Source organism: Cyprinus carpio, chromosome A25 (assembly GCF_018340385.1).
Source record: "Cyprinus carpio isolate SPL01 chromosome A25, ASM1834038v1, whole genome shotgun sequence".
In the NCBI taxonomy this organism is placed as follows: Eukaryota; Metazoa; Chordata; class Actinopteri; order Cypriniformes; family Cyprinidae; genus Cyprinus; species Cyprinus carpio.
In genome coordinates this window covers 8,640,804-8,657,956 of record NC_056596.1, presented here as the reverse complement: position 1 = coordinate 8,657,956, position 17,153 = coordinate 8,640,804, and the positions used below count along the sequence as shown (strand labels likewise).

The 17,153-nt window shown below is 36.5% G+C and overlaps 3 protein-coding genes across 3 annotated transcripts; 2 read left to right on the top strand and 1 right to left on the bottom strand.

The window, feature by feature from the left end:
- Window positions 1-482: 482 nt before the first annotated feature.
- Window positions 483-3,569, bottom strand: LOC109064546 (V-type proton ATPase subunit E 1-like). The gene is made up of 9 exons (XM_019081588.2): window positions 3,358-3,569; window positions 2,455-2,520; window positions 2,250-2,359; window positions 2,106-2,172; window positions 1,928-2,017; window positions 1,507-1,575; window positions 1,335-1,429; window positions 1,159-1,246; window positions 483-1,059 (listed from the first exon to the last, which is right to left on the bottom strand). The coding sequence occupies exons 1-9, from the start codon at window positions 3,388-3,390 to the stop codon at window positions 997-999; spliced, it is 681 nt and encodes a 226-aa protein (XP_018937133.1). The 5' UTR covers window positions 3,391-3,569; the 3' UTR covers window positions 483-996.
- Window positions 3,570-5,815: 2,246 nt separating this feature from the next.
- On the top strand, window positions 5,816-9,207 carry LOC109064544 (carboxypeptidase A1-like). Its single transcript, XM_042715324.1, has 11 exons — window positions 5,816-6,105; window positions 6,177-6,261; window positions 6,364-6,498; window positions 6,640-6,738; window positions 6,834-6,935; window positions 7,025-7,126; window positions 7,814-7,933; window positions 8,038-8,134; window positions 8,216-8,415; window positions 8,494-8,578; window positions 8,980-9,207. The coding sequence occupies exons 1-11, from the start codon at window positions 6,041-6,043 to the stop codon at window positions 9,165-9,167; spliced, it is 1,278 nt and encodes a 425-aa protein (XP_042571258.1). The 5' UTR covers window positions 5,816-6,040; the 3' UTR covers window positions 9,168-9,207.
- Window positions 9,208-10,402: 1,195 nt separating this feature from the next.
- On the top strand, window positions 10,403-15,872 carry LOC109064543 (carboxypeptidase A2-like). The gene is made up of 11 exons (XM_019081586.2): window positions 10,403-10,562; window positions 10,678-10,759; window positions 10,845-10,979; window positions 11,449-11,547; window positions 11,629-11,730; window positions 11,805-11,906; window positions 11,983-12,093; window positions 14,955-15,045; window positions 15,117-15,316; window positions 15,462-15,546; window positions 15,633-15,872. Exons 1-11 carry the CDS (start codon window positions 10,498-10,500, stop codon window positions 15,818-15,820), a joined length of 1,260 nt encoding a protein of 419 aa, XP_018937131.1. The 5' UTR covers window positions 10,403-10,497; the 3' UTR covers window positions 15,821-15,872.
- Window positions 15,873-17,153: the final 1,281 nt, after the last annotated feature.

Here is a 17,153-nt window from a genome sequence, read left to right as displayed (position 1 = left end):
TGTTTAAAATATAGTTTTAGTAATACCAAGAATGTGATATTTTTTTCGAACTATGCAGTGGCATATTCCTGGAAGACAAGACTTGATTTCTGAGAAATAATATCTCAGAGGCTTCTTATTCATATATTATACTAAATTGTAATAAGCAACAAGCAATCTGTACATTTAAATATGCAAGACTGATTTCTGATATAAGACTGATCTCTGCTTATTAAATTTGTTGACTGAAAAGCATTTGTATTTTAAAGTTTCTAGAAAAAACTTGGTCTGGAGTCATCTGATTATGCAAAACATTGTTTGTGGACCACAACTGATGCTAATTTGCATCTCGTATATATGAACTCCACAAGAGGGCAGCGTGTTTTTAATGTTTAAGGTATATGTAGCATCTTTAGACCTCTTGACAGATTTCTGACTTGATGTAACCAACACAACAAGCAATGTTTTGTTTATATTGCAATGAGCACAGAAATGCTTCAAAATATAAATAAAATATATTTATTTCACTGTAGTATAATGCAGTATAAGTATAAGGCATCCATTTTTTTTTTTTTTGACATCAACTGAAGGTTAGACTTCTAGCTTAGCTAACAGCATTCAAGGAAATAACAATGTAAATTCCCGAGTGCTTAAAGCTCTTTGTTCAGACAGGCTGAGATGAGATTTCAGGTGTCCACTTTCCCTACAGATGACATTTTCAAACAGAAAGCACTAAAACACTCAAAGGAGAGGTATAAGTTAACATAAGCACACATGATAAGCCTTTCATTTCAACTACTTTCTTTGGCATGTTTTTTTAAGAGAACCAGAAAAAACCCACAAGAGTGCAATTCATTGCTGAAACATGATCAAATGAATTGCAACAGAAACTTCAGAAAATCCAAAAAGTGACCTTTAAAAAAAGAACTTCCCATCAAACCTCGTCATCACTTTATCAAGGCTTTTGAATTTCACCGTTCTTCCAACTACCACTAAAGCATATTTAGTAATGGACCATTAGTCCATAAACTTGCGGTTTGGATTAGCACCAAACAGCTGCACTCTGATCTCAGGCATCATCTGTGAAAGCAAAAAGGGGCAAAGAATATGAGGACCTGAATACAACAAATACCCCCAATCCTGTTTCTTCCTGTTCTACAATGTGATTGGATTCTCTACCTGTTGCGATAGAAGGTCCAGTCTGCTCTCCAGTGTGTTGGACACTTTGATTTTGCCATCAGCGTTATAGACTTCAACACCTCCTGAGCTGAGGATGCCGAGCATGAAAAATTAACATATCTAATAATGTATAAATGTGCCTTTTCTAACAAAACTGAGTGTATAAATGATCTTACATATTAGGGGACAGGAAGCTGTTCTCGTCAACGCGCACTTCAATATTCTGCTTTACTGTCTCTTTGTAGATAGGGATGTTTTTCTTAACAGCAGCCTAAAATGAACAGGTATATCAACCTCTTTAAAAATGTAAAGGGTTTGTATAGTTCATACGTACGTTGATGAGCTCACCTGCACCATCGCTACATCTTCCTTCCTGCACCGAATTATAACCTTGCGCTCCAGCAGCTGATAAAATCCCTGCAGAGGTGGAAAGGAACAGTAATAAAGTAGTTATGTAGAAATTATAAAAAATAATAAATACAATAAAAACAATGATGTTGTGAAATATTATTACAATTTAAAATGATGGTTTTCTATTTTAATATACTTTAAAATAGAATTTATTTCTGTGATGCAAAGATGACTTTTCATCAGTTATTACTCCAGTCTTCAGTGTCACATGATCCTTTAGAATTCTTGATTTATTATCGATGTTGCAAACAGTTGTGCTGCTTAATATTTTTTGGGACTTGTGATCATTTTTTCAGGATTATTTGATGAATAAAAAGTTCAAAAGAACAGCATTTATTTAAAATAGAAATCAGCTGACCTGTAGCACCAACCCTTCCAGCAGTGTTGAGTACTCATTTGGGTTTTTGGCAATGTCGGCCAGCCGTTGTTGTGCTTCATTTAGAAGATCCTGCAAAGAATCACATGAGGATGACAAAGGTGAGATTTCTTGCAATTCTACAAAAGTATAGACTCTAGAAATGTCAAAAATCACATACCTTAACCATGTCATCACGGGCTTTGAGTACCTTCAGTCTGGCCTGGTTCATCAAATTCGACATTTGGCTGTGGATTTGTACAGAGACGTTTTTAAATAATCTGAAGAAGGACACAGGTTACTCATTTAAAGAATTCCAACTCACATTTTCTTCTGTTGTTCAATCTGTTTCTCTTTCTTCTCATAGTACTCCATTATTTTCAACCTCTGAGTCTGTACCAGTCGTCCCTTTTCAATATTAAACTCTTCTTCTGCCTGCAAGCCGGAATACACATGATGCTCTAAAAATGCTCTAGACAATTTCATTCCATATCCATGCACTTATGCTAATCACTGCATTTATATGTTACCTTTGCATCAATTTCTTCTGCCTTCTCATTGGCTTCCTGTTCAATAAAGGCCATCATGTGTTTGAGCTGGAGAGATGCAAGGAGATCAGTGTCAATAAACGAGCAAAATAAGGTTAAATTACAATGAAAGAGTTTGATCCAGACCACTCAAATAAATAAAATAGAATAAGTAAAAAAAAAAAAGAAAATAAACTAAAATTATGAGGAAATGAGACTGAAAGTATTGTATCAGTGCTGTTGGGAAAGTCCATGGATGTGTGCTGGACGACTGAAAGAAAAGAGATTTCCTCTTTTGGCTTCATAATACACAGCGTTAAACACTCACAGAGTATTTATTAATACACAGTCTAGGTGCATTTGTACTCCTCAAAGTGAATGGAATATAAACAGATGTCTTGCTACTAGTAGAAGATAATGAATAATAATAAAATAATAACGCATTTTATTTATATACGCATTACAAAACACGTAACGACGCCTTGCAAACAATATATAAATTCATAACAAATATAATAAACAATATCAATTCAGATTTATTAAAACATAATCCTACGATTAAAGCTGGTTTTTAAAACTTCATTTAAAAGAAATTAGGCGATTACTTTCACATGTTTAAAAAAAATCTTCTGAATATCAATTCCGAATATGCCAAAATAATGACACTTTGTTGTTTTTATTAGTTATTAGTTTATAAAATTACATTTAAATGTACAGTATAAAATTAGTATCCTAAATGTAAATTATCAGATTTGTGCCTGTAATGTTTCGTTATAAAAGTCATGGGATTTCAAAAGTGCACTGTTTTCGTGTAATGAGCCTTATAACAATAGGCTACCTGATCTGAAACATAATGGTTAATTGAATAAATTATAAACTTAGTTTGTGAACTTCTGGTTTTCTTACCTGTTTCTGAACAGCGGCATCGCTGAGCGCCATGGCTGATGTTTTCAAGGCACTGACTGCGATCTGAAGAGAGATTTATCACAGGAAAGATTTAATATTAACTTTAGAACTACTAAACTAAACTATTCACTACTTTATCTGTATTACTAAAATATGCAGGACGAAACTACAGTTCCGCCAAGCGTCAGCTGACAAGGACGAATGTGTCACGTGATTTGACGCGTCACGGCCAAGTTAAGGCTCCGCCCACTTTTCATTTTTCATATTTGAACTGAACTGACTTCAAACAGATTCTAAAATTACTTGCTGCGTGCACTGGGTCATTACTTCCTGATGAAGTTATTTTGTGAACAACTGTAAGAAAATATATTTAACCCTATTAAACGTCCAAGACTAAATATTATGATAAAAGGTGATTTTTTTAAGAAATGGGAAATCCTGTTGAGCAACATGCTGTCTCATAGTACCCTATTTTTTTTCTATAGACATATACTTGTGTATGAGTTCTTAAATGTAGCATTTGATTGAAAGTGTTAGCACATTTAAAGTATTGATTGAAATCCAACTAATGCTAAAGTTAGATTAGTTACTAAGAATTGGTGTTGGAGCAAAGGTTTAATGATACCAAGATAATTTCTAATTTTGACCTGGCCTCGACATGAGCTGCTCTGAAGACTGTATATCTTGCATTATACAGACTATGAAGTAGATTTTATGTGAGCTGAAACTTTTTCCTTGTTGGAGTCACTGAGAAACACAGAGCAATGCACGCCTGGTACGGATACACTTACAGAAGTTGGGTGCATCAGGTGACAAAAGTCATATTAACCTGCATCATCAGCACTAATATTAATGAGAACTCGACATATGTCTGTGAGTGCGTAAGAGCAGCTCTCCTTGAAAGAAATGTACTGTAGAGATCATTCCCAGAACAAGGCAAGACAAGCTTATTTATATAGCACATTTCATACACAATGGTAATCCAAAGTCCTTTACATAAAAGAAAATAATAATAATAATAATAATAATAAATAATCACAACAATAAAACAAGGAATTTAAAAACTTTGAGATTTTTTTTAAAAATTGATTTAAGAGGTTTAAAATGAGTTTAAAACAGTTAAGAATAGAAAATTATCATAAATAAAATATAGTGCAATCAGTTCGGACACTGCACAGTGCTCATTCAATAAATGCACAGTTAAACAGAGTTTTGAGATGTGTTTTAGCACATCTGATCTCTTCTGGAAGCTGATTCCAACTGTGGGCAGCATAATAGCTGAAAGCGGACCCCCCTTGTTTGTGTTAACCCTTGGTATTTCTAACTGACTCGATCCTAATGATTTGAGTGGTCTGTTCTATGCATTGATGAGCATCATCTCTATACGCCGCACATAGAGTAGGGTTTACTATCAAGAGTTCTGGCATACTTCCATCAGCAGTTTGAGCTATCAAAGTCAACAGGAAGTGGTTATGGCTCAGCTGATATCATCAGCACAGATGGCAAATATAGATACAGATCAGTTTCAGAAAAAAAAAATTCCATACCCATGCATCATTTATGTTGTGATTCCAACTAATTGAGCCTGTTTTGGATTCATGTTGTTCAATAACACTGAATGAGGAGGATCTTTGGGTCATTTGAACTCCTTCTCCCAATTCTTTTCTGAATCTAATGACGAAAGCTTCAGGTGCCTAAAGCTTTAGGTGTATTTGTGGCATGTGATATATCTCACTTAGCACTGCATCTGGCTTCTAACATTGTTTTTGTTCTTCTAGCTGTATTCAGGCTTATCCCTTTTAATTTGATGAGGGTCAGTAGCGTTCCCTCACTCTTTTACTTTATCATGTGTGGGGTCCAAAGTTGGAGACTTTTTCAATCAAGATTTCCTCTATGATATAACAAGTTCTCAAGAATATTGTCCTAAAATCTGGACTCGTTAGTTGTGGTGTGGCTTTTTAGTATATGCACAAATTTATATACCTGCATCTGTTTAGGTAAGCTGTTGCACATGCTTTCATTATCATTAGCTTTCACCGGACGGGTTGGGTTAAAATTCTTAGGTGATTCTGTCACGCCCTGATCTGCATTGTCACTAAGCAGTGTACACTGTTTGGTGCTAATAAATCTGAATATAGATTAGGCACTTGATAAATGTAAGGTTGATATTGGGATTCAGGGGCTGGGGCAGTCGTTGCTGGTTAGTACGTGGGAGGCTGAGAATCAAATGTTTTTCTTTTCTATGTAGGTTTTTTGGTCCCTTGTCCCAATATCGTTTCATATCTTTCCATTTATTAAATGACTCTTTCATGTTTTTGTGGTCCCTTAATGGGTCTCCCCATCCCCCATTTACCATGGAATTGGCACTTTCCATGTTGCCTGATTTAAAAGAGCCGTCCCTATAGGGACAGGATCCAACTTTTCTCATGACCAACCATAGCGCAAGCTGAAATGGAAAAAACTTTGGTCTCACACTTTTCAGTTGACTTTACACCTCAGACCTCAACCTAGTGCAGTTCTCAGAATATGTTAAAGGACGTTCAAAGGTGTCACTTAGCTATGTTAATCATCATATGGTTAAAAGGACAGAAATCGGACAGCCATAAAAGGATAAAACTTAAACAGTTTTTGAGTGCATAAGAGCAGCTCTCCACGAAAGAGACGTACAGTCGAACAGGAGAACATGAGAGTCTATCTAGCAGTCTTTGCACTCCTGGCTGCAGTTCACTGCAAGGAGCTCTTTAATGGGTAAGTTCAGATACGTTTTCCTCTTTTGTGACTTATTACCAAATGTGCCAACTGTCTTTTTTCTTTCTTAGTAGAGACCTTGTTCTCAGAATCCATGCAGAATCTGAAGACCAAATTCAGATTTTGAAGGAGTTGGAAAGGGATGTGGATTCTGGGGTATCTGTTAAATCCCTACTGACATACTTTAACTTTCATTTGATCACATATGTGCAACATGACATGGAAATCTCTCAGAGTATATATTATGTGATTCTATAGCTGGATTTCTGGACCCATGCCGTCTCTACTGAACGACCTGTTGATATCCTTGTGCCCCACTCCAGTCTGAATGCTGTCAAAGTTTTTCTCAAGAAAAACAACATCCCTTTCACTGTCATGATCAACAATGTGCAGGTGAGTTAAATACAAAAATCCATATACAAATTAACATTTTTAGCCTTTGCACAATTTGTAGAAGAAGATCAGCCATTGATTATTATCCTATAAATTCCAATAGTAAAGAAAAAGTAATACACCACTTTTTCTGTGTCTCAGGAACTTTTGGTCAGAGAGAGAGAAGAAATGGTTCACAATGCAGAAATGGAACGCAAGTCCAAAAGCTTCAATTTTGCTGCTTATCATGACCTGGAGACTGTAAGTACATGTAATGACTTTTGCAAAATGCCATGCACAACCATTCTTATAGCCTTAACAAAACATCTGTTTGTTTTTTTTATTACTCCTTTCAGATTTACAGTTTTATGGACACCCTTGTTGCAAGTCACTCTAACCTGATCTCTAAAGTGAATATTGGCAGAACTTATGAGAACCGTACCATGTATGTCTTGAAGGTAAACAGATCATATGATTATAAACTCAGATTACAGACTGATATCTATGTACCACTATCTGATTTTTTGTATTTTTAAAATGCATCCAGTTCAGCACTGGTGGAGTGAAAAAACCTGCAATCTGGATTGATACTGGAATCCATGCGAGGGAGTGGATTTCTCACGCTACTGCAGTGTGGCTTGCTGACAGGGTGAGTGAGATTGTTGAAAAATTACACAGGGTATATAAGTGTTTGTTTGAGTCTGTTTGTCATAGTATATCAGAACTATTTTCTAGTGTGAACTATTGCAGTAAACAAAAGAATGTAAGACTATATTTTTCTTTTCTTATGGGAAAGATGAAATCTGCAAGCACATTTAGTGTTTGTAGATCACTTGCCATTGCACATGAGCTACATTTAAAAAGAAAAAAAATCAACAATCCTGTTTAAAATGCTTAGAAATAGATGCTTATAGAATTTTTTTTAGCAAGATTTAATTTATTTATGTAGTTTTTTACTTGTATGTGCAGTAGAAAGATTTTTTATTCATTTTTTCTAATTTTCTGAAAAGAGAGCAGCAACAATGATCTTTTTAGCAAAATCTTTTATTTTATTATATATTTTTTCTTTATGTGATTTCATCATTTTTTTATTTTTTTATTATTTTTATTTTTTTACATGTATTTTATGCCAAGAGCAGCAGCAATGAACTCTAAAACTAGTTTATAGTAGAATTCATAGTGTCTGAACATTGGCCCAATGTGCTGACAACACAAGTACAGACTAACAAGTTGCTAAAATAGTCCAAAGAAAATTACAGATTCAGCCAAATCTGAAAGAATAAAAGTTCACACAACATAAAGCTATGCTTCTGAAATGAAGTTTTTGACTCTATAGATTGCCACAGACTTTATGGGAAACCGTGCCCCTGTGCCCAGTATCCTTAGTCACATGGATATTTTCTTGATGATTGTTGCCAATCCTGATGGATATGTGTTCACTCACCTCTCTCCCAATGTAAGCAGCCATTCACTGGTTTCTGTAATGCACAAATAAATGTTTAGAAACATTTTATGATTGCATGTATTGTTAATTAACATTACTAATTCACATTACCTCAGCCACATTACCGTTTATGGCGTAAGAGTCGTTCTGCGACCTCTAACCCCAAATGCCCTGGTGTTGACCTAAACAGAAACTGGGATGCTGAATTTGGTGGTACGTTTATATTGTCGTTTTCCCTTGTTGCAACAGATCCGAAAGACTTTGCTTTGTTAAACGTGTCTACATTTTCTTCAGGTCCTGGAGCAAGCGATGACCCCTGCGCTGAAGACTACCGCGGTCCATCTGCTCAATCTGAGATTGAAGTGAAAAACATTGTGGATTTCATCATGAACCACGGCAACTTCAAATCCTTCATTACCATCCACTCTTACATGCAGCTCTTAATGTATCCCTACGGCTACAGTGGCACAGATGCTCCTGACCAGCCTGAACTGGTAAGCAAATCTACTCGTCTTCTGAATCTCGTTTGTTTTATGATCTCACAGTGATATTTTTTGTGTGTTATTTTCTAGCATGATGTGGCCACAAGTGCAAGCAAAGCTCTCAATTCCTGGCATGGCACTGTTTATAAAGTTGGAAGCATTTTCCACACTATTAGTAAGTGGATTGTGGAAGGGGCTCTATTTTAACCACTTACCAAGTTGTGTTTTTCGATGCCATAGAAGAACCATTTGAGATTTCCCAGAGAATCAGTGAACTGGTCTGAAAATAACCATTTAAAAAAAAAGATTTTAATAATTTAAAGAATCTTTTTCCACTATAAAGAGCCAGATTGTGTCAAAGAGAACAGATTGTGTCAAAGCAGCTTGACAGTATTAAACAGGAAAATAGCATGTTGATAATGACAACAGATGTACTTTTGGCCAACCCAGCTTTCGTTTATTGTTTTATATCTTGAATAATAGTATCACAAAATGTTTGATTTACTGATTGAATTGAAAGGCCTGTTCTACACAGAAAATGTGTGTCATTCTTGTTTTGTTCACATTTCATTTCAGAACCAGCTAGTGGTGCAAGTGTTGACTGGGCTTACCTACGTGGCATCAAATATTCCTTTGCTTTTGAGTTGCGTGACACTGGCAGATATGGATTCCTCCTGCCTGCCGACCAGATCGTTTCCACTGCAAGGGAGACGTGGTTTGCTCTCAGATACATTATGAAATATGTTTGTGATCACCCTTACTGATAGAAATGTACTGAAGCTTCAATAAAGTTCCCAGAGGATATATACGAATATGAAACGTGTCATTTCAGATATTACGCTTCAGTGTTGTCCAAATAATATGTTTTGACAGAGGTCTATTAGTTCCCAAATCACACTTTTACATCTTTTTTTCGAATTTCTCAGATCCATTTTGGGTTGGTCAGTGTTCAGATTTACACAATAATTTTAAGGCAGTGTTTTTTTTGGGGGGGTCAAATCTTTTGTGTTTCACCTTGTGCAACTTCAACAATCTTTATGACGCCTCTTAGAATGACTAGCTACCCATAAACTTGATGTTTTGAGCACAGTTTAAATATGCAATAAAATGTCTAAATCTACAATAGACTAATAATATAACCAGTAGGCCTAGTTATGTTTGGTTGGCGCACCATCCGATACTGGTCTTAAAGGGGGAAATCACCCAAAATTACAATACTGTCACCCATGTTGTTACAAAACAGTATAATGTTTTGTAATGTAAAAGAAGTAAAAAATTCATACAGGTTTGGAACGACCTGAGGCTGAGTAAATTATAAAATGTTCATTTTCGGAAAACTATCCTTTTATTGGAAAGCAATTAGCAACTGAATTGTTGCTAACATTATTTGAAAATGAAATGAAACAAAGTAAAAATAACATACTTTTAAGACCCAAGCATTTTGTCCTGACTTTCTTTAAGGGGGTTCAAATGTCAGTACCTCCCATAATACATACTGTACTTTATTCTGCAACAAAGTGCAAGGTCAAAGCCTGAGCATTTGTGGTTCTCGCAATACTTTAAGACACAAAAGCATTTTTGCAAATCCAGCAACTATTTTGTTTCCAAAAAACCACTCAAGAAACAGAATTAAAACCAAAAAAAAAACCAAAATTCACAATTAAAACAAACAAATAACATACTCACCCTTTTAACTCACCCTCAAGTTGTTCCAAACCTGTATGAATTTCTTACTTCTGTTGAACACGAAAGAAGATATTCTGAAAAATGTTAGTAACCAAACAGTTGCTGGCAGACATTGTAATTGTTTTCATACTATGGAAGTCAAACTCATACAGGTTTGGAACAACTTGAGGGTAAGTAAATGATGGCTTTTTTTTCATTTTTGGGTGAACAATTTCTTTAAACCTAATTTTAGAAGCCCTGAGAATTTTTTAGCAATGTTCACCTGGAAAAGATACACACTTGTTGCTTAATAGTCAGCACTGCATCAGCACTGATATTGCTGAGAACTCAACATATGTCTCTGATTGTATAAGAGCGGCTTTCCATGAAAGAGACATACAGTAGAGATCATTCCCAGAACAGGAGAACATGAGAGTCTATCTAGCAGTCTTTGCGCTCCTGGCTGCAGTTCACTGCGAGGAGCTCTTTAATGGGTAAGTTCAGATATTTACCTTCTTTTATGACTTATTTCCATACCAGCCTTGTTTCTTGTTCAAAAATGTCTTGTTTCATGTTCAATATATATATATATTTTTTTTCTTTGGATAGAGACCAAGTTCTCAGAATCCATGTAGAATCTGAAGACCACATTCAAGCTTTGAAGGAGCTGGAAGAAGATGTGGATTCTGGGGTATGACAGTTTTATATCTGCTGACGTATTTCAGTTTTCACTTGAATACCTAAAATTTTAATTGCATATATATGCGGTCCTGTAGCTGGATTTCTGGACTCATGGCTTCTCAACTGAACGGCCTATTGACATCCGTGTGCCTCACTCCAGTCTGTCTGCTGTCAAAGACTTCCTCAAGAAAAACAACGTCCCTTTCAACGTCATGATCAACAATGTGCAGGTTTGTAAAATACAGATCGAAAACATGAGTAAGGCCTGTGCAGAATGTACCAATCAAATTGATATCACTAGAAATTACGTGGTAAAGATGTTTAGAAATTTCATTTTGTCCCAGAATATAAGCTGTTATCACCGTTCACATCAATATTGATAACTTTTTAAAAATCGTTCCATACCAAAATTCCATACCACAACTATAACGAAAATGGCACTGAGGGAACGATATCATTCTAATCACTTTCACAGTGAATCCACTTGACTTTAAAGAGCTCGAGCGTTTAAAGTGACAGCCAACAAAACTGCAGTGCCCACTTATAATAAATGGAACATTGTACATCGGTGTCTGCACCAATATAGTTATTGTTATAGTTATCATTCTTGGTGTGAAGGGGCTTTTATGCTCCCCCCACCCCATACAGAACATTTAAAGCAAATAAAACTTTAACATACAAGATTTTTCTGTGTCTCAGGAACTTTTGGACAGGGAGAAATCAGAGATGGTTAGTAATGCAAAGATGGAACGCAGCACCAAGAGCTTCAACTTTGCTGCTTATCATGACCTGGAGACTGTAAGTATGTGGACTAGAAAACCATGTGCGTGATGTAGGAATGATGATATGTTTTTCGTCTGAATATTTTATTAACTTCAGATTTACAGTTTTATGGACACGCTTGTTGCAAGTCACCCTAACCTGATCACTAAAGTGCACATCGGCAACTCTTATGAGAACCGTCCCATGTATGCCCTGAAGGTAAAGTCTGATACGGTACAGATTATATGACTGTGAACACAGGTCTATTTTTAATCTATTTGCACTGATTCCAGTTCAGCACGGGTGGTGTGAATCGACCAGCGATCTGGGTTGATGCTGGAATCCACTCCAGGGAGTGGGTTACTCAGGCTTCTGCTGTGTGGATCGCCAACAAGGTAAGATGAACGAAAAATGTCTACGAAACAAAAAAAAAATACATTTGTGAAATAATCACAATCTTTTTTGCTTTAGATTGCTTCAAACTATGGTGTTGATCCCTCCGTGACCTCTCTCCTGGGTCAAATGGATATTTATTTGATGATTGTGACAAACCCTGATGGATATGTTTTCACTCACACAAATGTAAGTCAACTTGGTGAAGGTGTTTTTTATTTATTTTTTGGGATTAGCACTGAGAGCACTAAAAAAATGTCCAGAATTCTGAGTACTCACACCTGTCTTTGTGACAGCCCTAGACTCTCAATAAAGTATCAAAATACTAGCCAATAAAAAATACTCAGAGCTCTCAAAATGGTCAACAATTTTGTGGAGTCTGAGGTTGAGCAGTCTTGAGTTTTTTTTTTTTTCTTTTTGATAAGAGTGACCCCCTTGCAGTGCTATTTTAGTATTATTTACATACTATTATCATTATTAAGATTTTGAATTGGCTTTTATTTTTAGATTATTCAGTTTTCATTTTAATTTTAATTTTTAATAATTTTCTTATGTGCATTTGTGATTTTATTACTTTTATTTTTTAATAAATATTACTATGTAGTTTTATTTTATTTTTATTTCCAATTTATTTATATTTTTTAATTGTTTTCGGTTAGTACTTTTAATAATTTTATTTCAGTTAGTTGCCAGGGCAATATTATTTTTAAATTTGCTTAATTTCTAATATGTTTATATATATTTTATTTATATATGTGACCCTGGACCACAAAACCAGTCTTAAGTGACTGCGGTACTATATTTTTAGCAAAAGCCAAAAAACATCGTATGGGTCAAAATTATCAAGTTTTGCTTTTATGCCAAAAATCATTAGGATATTAAGTAAAGATCATGTTCCATGAAGATATTTTGTAAATTTCCTACCATAAATATCTCAAAACGTAATTTTTGATTAGTAATATGCATTGTTAAAGGGATAGTTCACCCAAAAATCAAAATTATGTCATTAATGACTCACCCTCATGTCGTTCCAAACCCGTGAGACCTCCGTTCATCTTCGGAACACAGTATAAGATATTTTAGATTTAGTCCGAGAGCTTTCTGTCCCTCCATTGAGAATGTATGTACGGTATACTGTCCACGTCCAGAAAGGTAATAAAAACATCTTCAAAGTAGTCCATGTGACATCAGAGGGTCCGTTAGAATTTTTTTAAGCATCGAAAATACATTTTGGTCCAAAAATATCAAAAACTACGACTTTATTCAGCATTGACTTCTCTCCCGGGTCTGTTATGAGCGCGTTCACAACACTGCAGTTTAGTGATATCCGGTTAGTGAACGAATCACTCGATGTAACCGGATCTTCTTTAAACCAGTTCACCAAATCGAACTGAATCGTTTGAAACGGTTCGCGTCAACAATAAGCATTAATCCACAAATGACTTAAGCTGTTAACTTTTTTAACATGGCTGACAATCCCTCTGAGTTCAAATAAACCAATATCCCGGAGTAAATCAACTAAAAAAGTACACTGACTGAACCGAGTCAGATAACGAACGAAACATTGACTCGTTCTCGAGTCAAGCACCGTTTCTGTCGGACGCGTCCGGTTCGAGAACTGAGGAGCTGATGAAACTGAAATGCGAGATTCAGATGATATGAAACTGATTCAGACTGACGACACACAGCGCAATCTGAACCGAACTTGTTCTTTTGGTGATTGATTCTGAACTGATTCTGTGCTAATGTTATGAGCGGGGGTAAACCGAAGGCTTGAATTAAGGGCAATCATCGCCAATGAAGTCATTACGTCGAGCGCAAAAGAACTGGTGAACAGTTTTCGGCAACCGGTTTATTGAATCAAACTGTCCGAAAGAAAGCAGTTCGCGGAGAAGAACAGAACTTCCCATCACTACCGGTGATCCGAAAAACCGATGCAACCGGTTCTTGACTCGAGAACGAGTCAATGTTTCGTTCGTTATCTGGCTCGGTCAGCAGTTCAGTCAGTGTACTGTTTTGAGTAAATGAATTACTCCGGGATATTGGTTTATTTGAACTCAGAGGGAGTGTCAGCCATGTTAAAAAAGTTAACAGCTTAAGTCATTTGTGGATTAATGCTTATTGTTGACGCGAACCGTTTCAAACGATTCAGTTCGATTTGGTGAACTGGTTCAAGGAAGATCCGGTTACATCGAGTGATTCGTTCGCGAACCGGATATCACTAAACTGCAGTGTTGTGAACGCGCTCACAACAGACCCGGGAGAGAGGTCAATGCTGAATAAAGTCGTAGTTTTTGATATTTTTGGACCAAAATGTATTTTCCGATGCTTCAAAAAAATTCTAATGGACCCTCTGATGTCACATGGACTACTTTGAAGATGTTTTTATTACCTTTCTGGACGTGGACAGTATACCGTACATACATTCTCAATGGAGGGACAGAAAGCTCTCGGACTAAATCTAAAATATCTTATACTGTGTTCCGAAGATGAACGGAGGTCTCACGGGTTTGGAACGACATGAGGGTGAGTCATTAATGACATAATTTTGATTTTTGGGTGAACTATCCCTTTAAGGATTCATTTGGACAATTTCTTATTTGGATTTTTTTGCACTCTAAAAATTTACACTTAAGACTGGTTTTGTGGTCCAGGGTCACATATTTTAGTTGATTTCAGCTTAAATTTAATTTAACACATAATATTTTAATATAAATAAATGAATATTTATTTATAAGGATTAAAGTACTTTAGTAAAAAGTAGGTTGGTATCAAAAAATAAACCAAATTCTGGTTTCTTTACATGCAAATTTCTATGACCTTTCACACAATAATTATAGAATTATTGTTACAAAAATAACGTAATTCAGTGGTCAAAAACATGAAGCAAATCTGCATCAAATGTTCTGTACTCATTGTAAAATCTGATGAGCTATTATCTTTCAGTATAGCTTTGAGGAGTTTAATACATTCTATGTAACAACTTTGAATTGAATTGAATATGACTTGTTTAGAAACATTACTAATGACATTTGTGCCTCTACATTCAGAACCGTATGTGGCGTAAAACTCGTTCAGTGAAGTCTGGCTCCTCCTGCCGTGGTGTTGATCCCAACAGGAATTGGGATGCTGGTTTTGGTGGTATGTAGATATAATTGTTCTCTCTTGTTGCACAATTTTTTCCCCATATAACTATTGACATGTTCTCCCAGGTCCTGGAGCCAGCAAGGACCCCTGTTCCGACTCCTACCATGGGCCCTATGCCCACTCTGAGGTCGAAGTGAAAAATGTTGTGGACCTCATCATGGGCCATGGCAATTTCAAATCTTTCATATCCGTCCACTCTTACTCCCAACTCTTAATGTATCCCTATGGTTACACATGCACAGACATTCCTGACATGTCTGAGCTCGTAAGTCAATTCATATATATCCATTAAAAAAAATTATACTCTGGTTTTTCTTATATAATCACATTTTCAGGTGTATTTTTTTTTCTTTCTTTATTTTTTCAATTTCCTTGTTAATATTTTGTATTGTTGTTTTCATTTATTGCAGCATTCTGTTGGCACAGCTGCGATCAAAGAACTCACTTCCCTCTATAACACCAGATACCAAGTCGGAAGCATATGCAAGATTATCTGTAAGTAAACTGCATACTCTGTTTGAGTACCTAGATATGGCTTCTGAATGTTTTCTGATTGTGAATATTGGCTTGTTATATTTCAGACCAAGCAAGTGGTGGAAGCATCGATTGGACCTACGATATTGGCATCAAATATTCCTTTGCTTTTGAGTTACGAGATACCGGCTTCTATGGTTTCCTGCTGCCTGCCAACCAGATCATCCCAACTGCAGAGGAGACCTGGCTTGGTCTCAAGTACATTATGGAATATGTTCGTAATCACCCTTATTGAGAGAAATGAATTGAAGTGTATTGAAGGTTCAATAAAGGTCTAAGACACTGAAGTAGTAATTTTGAATTGCTTAAATGTTGCTCAAAACATATTTTGCCATTTTATGGTGACAATATTGCCCCAACCCTTACGAAAATGAACCAAGGTTTTACCACAAATAAAACATGGTTACTTTAGTTAAACCATGGTAACCACAAATTTACCATGGTTTTGCTACACTTACCATAGTTTAACCATGGTATTTATAACTATGGTTATACAATTGTAATCAATACACCAAAAAACATGGTTACTACACTTTTACTACAATAAAACCATAGTTAATTTACCTCAGTCACAGTATAGTTTCAGAAATACATATATATTTTTTATTTTATTGTATTTTTTAAATCAAAAACATATTTTATGACCTTTCTATATATATATATATATACATATATAGTGGGGGGATGGTGGAGCAAACGACAGACACAGTGGGTGTGGCGTCAGGCCTCGGAGAGGCTTTTATTAACAGAAAAAAGAGGGAATAAAAGTGTCCAAAGGGAATCAGGTGTCCTTGTCGTGCTGCGGGGTATGTGAAGGGCAGGTAGTAATCAGGAAGGAAGGGTCCAGGTAAGTGGTGGAGTATGGCAGCCGCACACGCTCCCCTCTTCGGTCCAGGGTGCGAGGGGTGGCGGATTCTTCCAGCGGCTGCATCCATCTCGTTGGCCACGCTGCTTGAAGGGACTAGACAGCCCAGCATCCTGGCCCGACGGCCTCACGCAGTGCAACATCTTCTTCGCATAGAGTTGATCAGGTTGTTGATTGTGGCCTGTGGAATGTTGGTCCACTCCTCTTCAATGGCTGTGCAAAGTTGCTGGATATTGGCAGGAACTGGAACACGCTGTCGTATACGCCGATCCAGAGCATCCCAAACATGCTCAATGGGTGACATGTCCGATCAGTATGCTGGCCATGCAAGAACTGGGATGTTTTCAGCTTCCAGGAATTGTGTACAGATCCTTGCAACATGGGGCCGTGCATTATCATGCTGCCACATGAGGTAATGGTCGTGGATGAATGGCACAACAATGGGCCTCAGGATCTCGTCACGATATCTCTGTGCATTCAAAATGCCATCAATAAAATGCACCTGGGTTCATTGTCCATAACATACGCCTGCCCATACCATAACCCCACCGCCACCATGGGCCACTCAATCCATTACACGTGGTCTGCGGTTATGAGGCCGGTTGGATGTACTGCCAAATTCTCTGAAATGCCTTTGGATACGGTTTATGGTAGAGAAATGAACATTTAATTCATAGGCGACAGCTCTGGTGGACATTCCTGT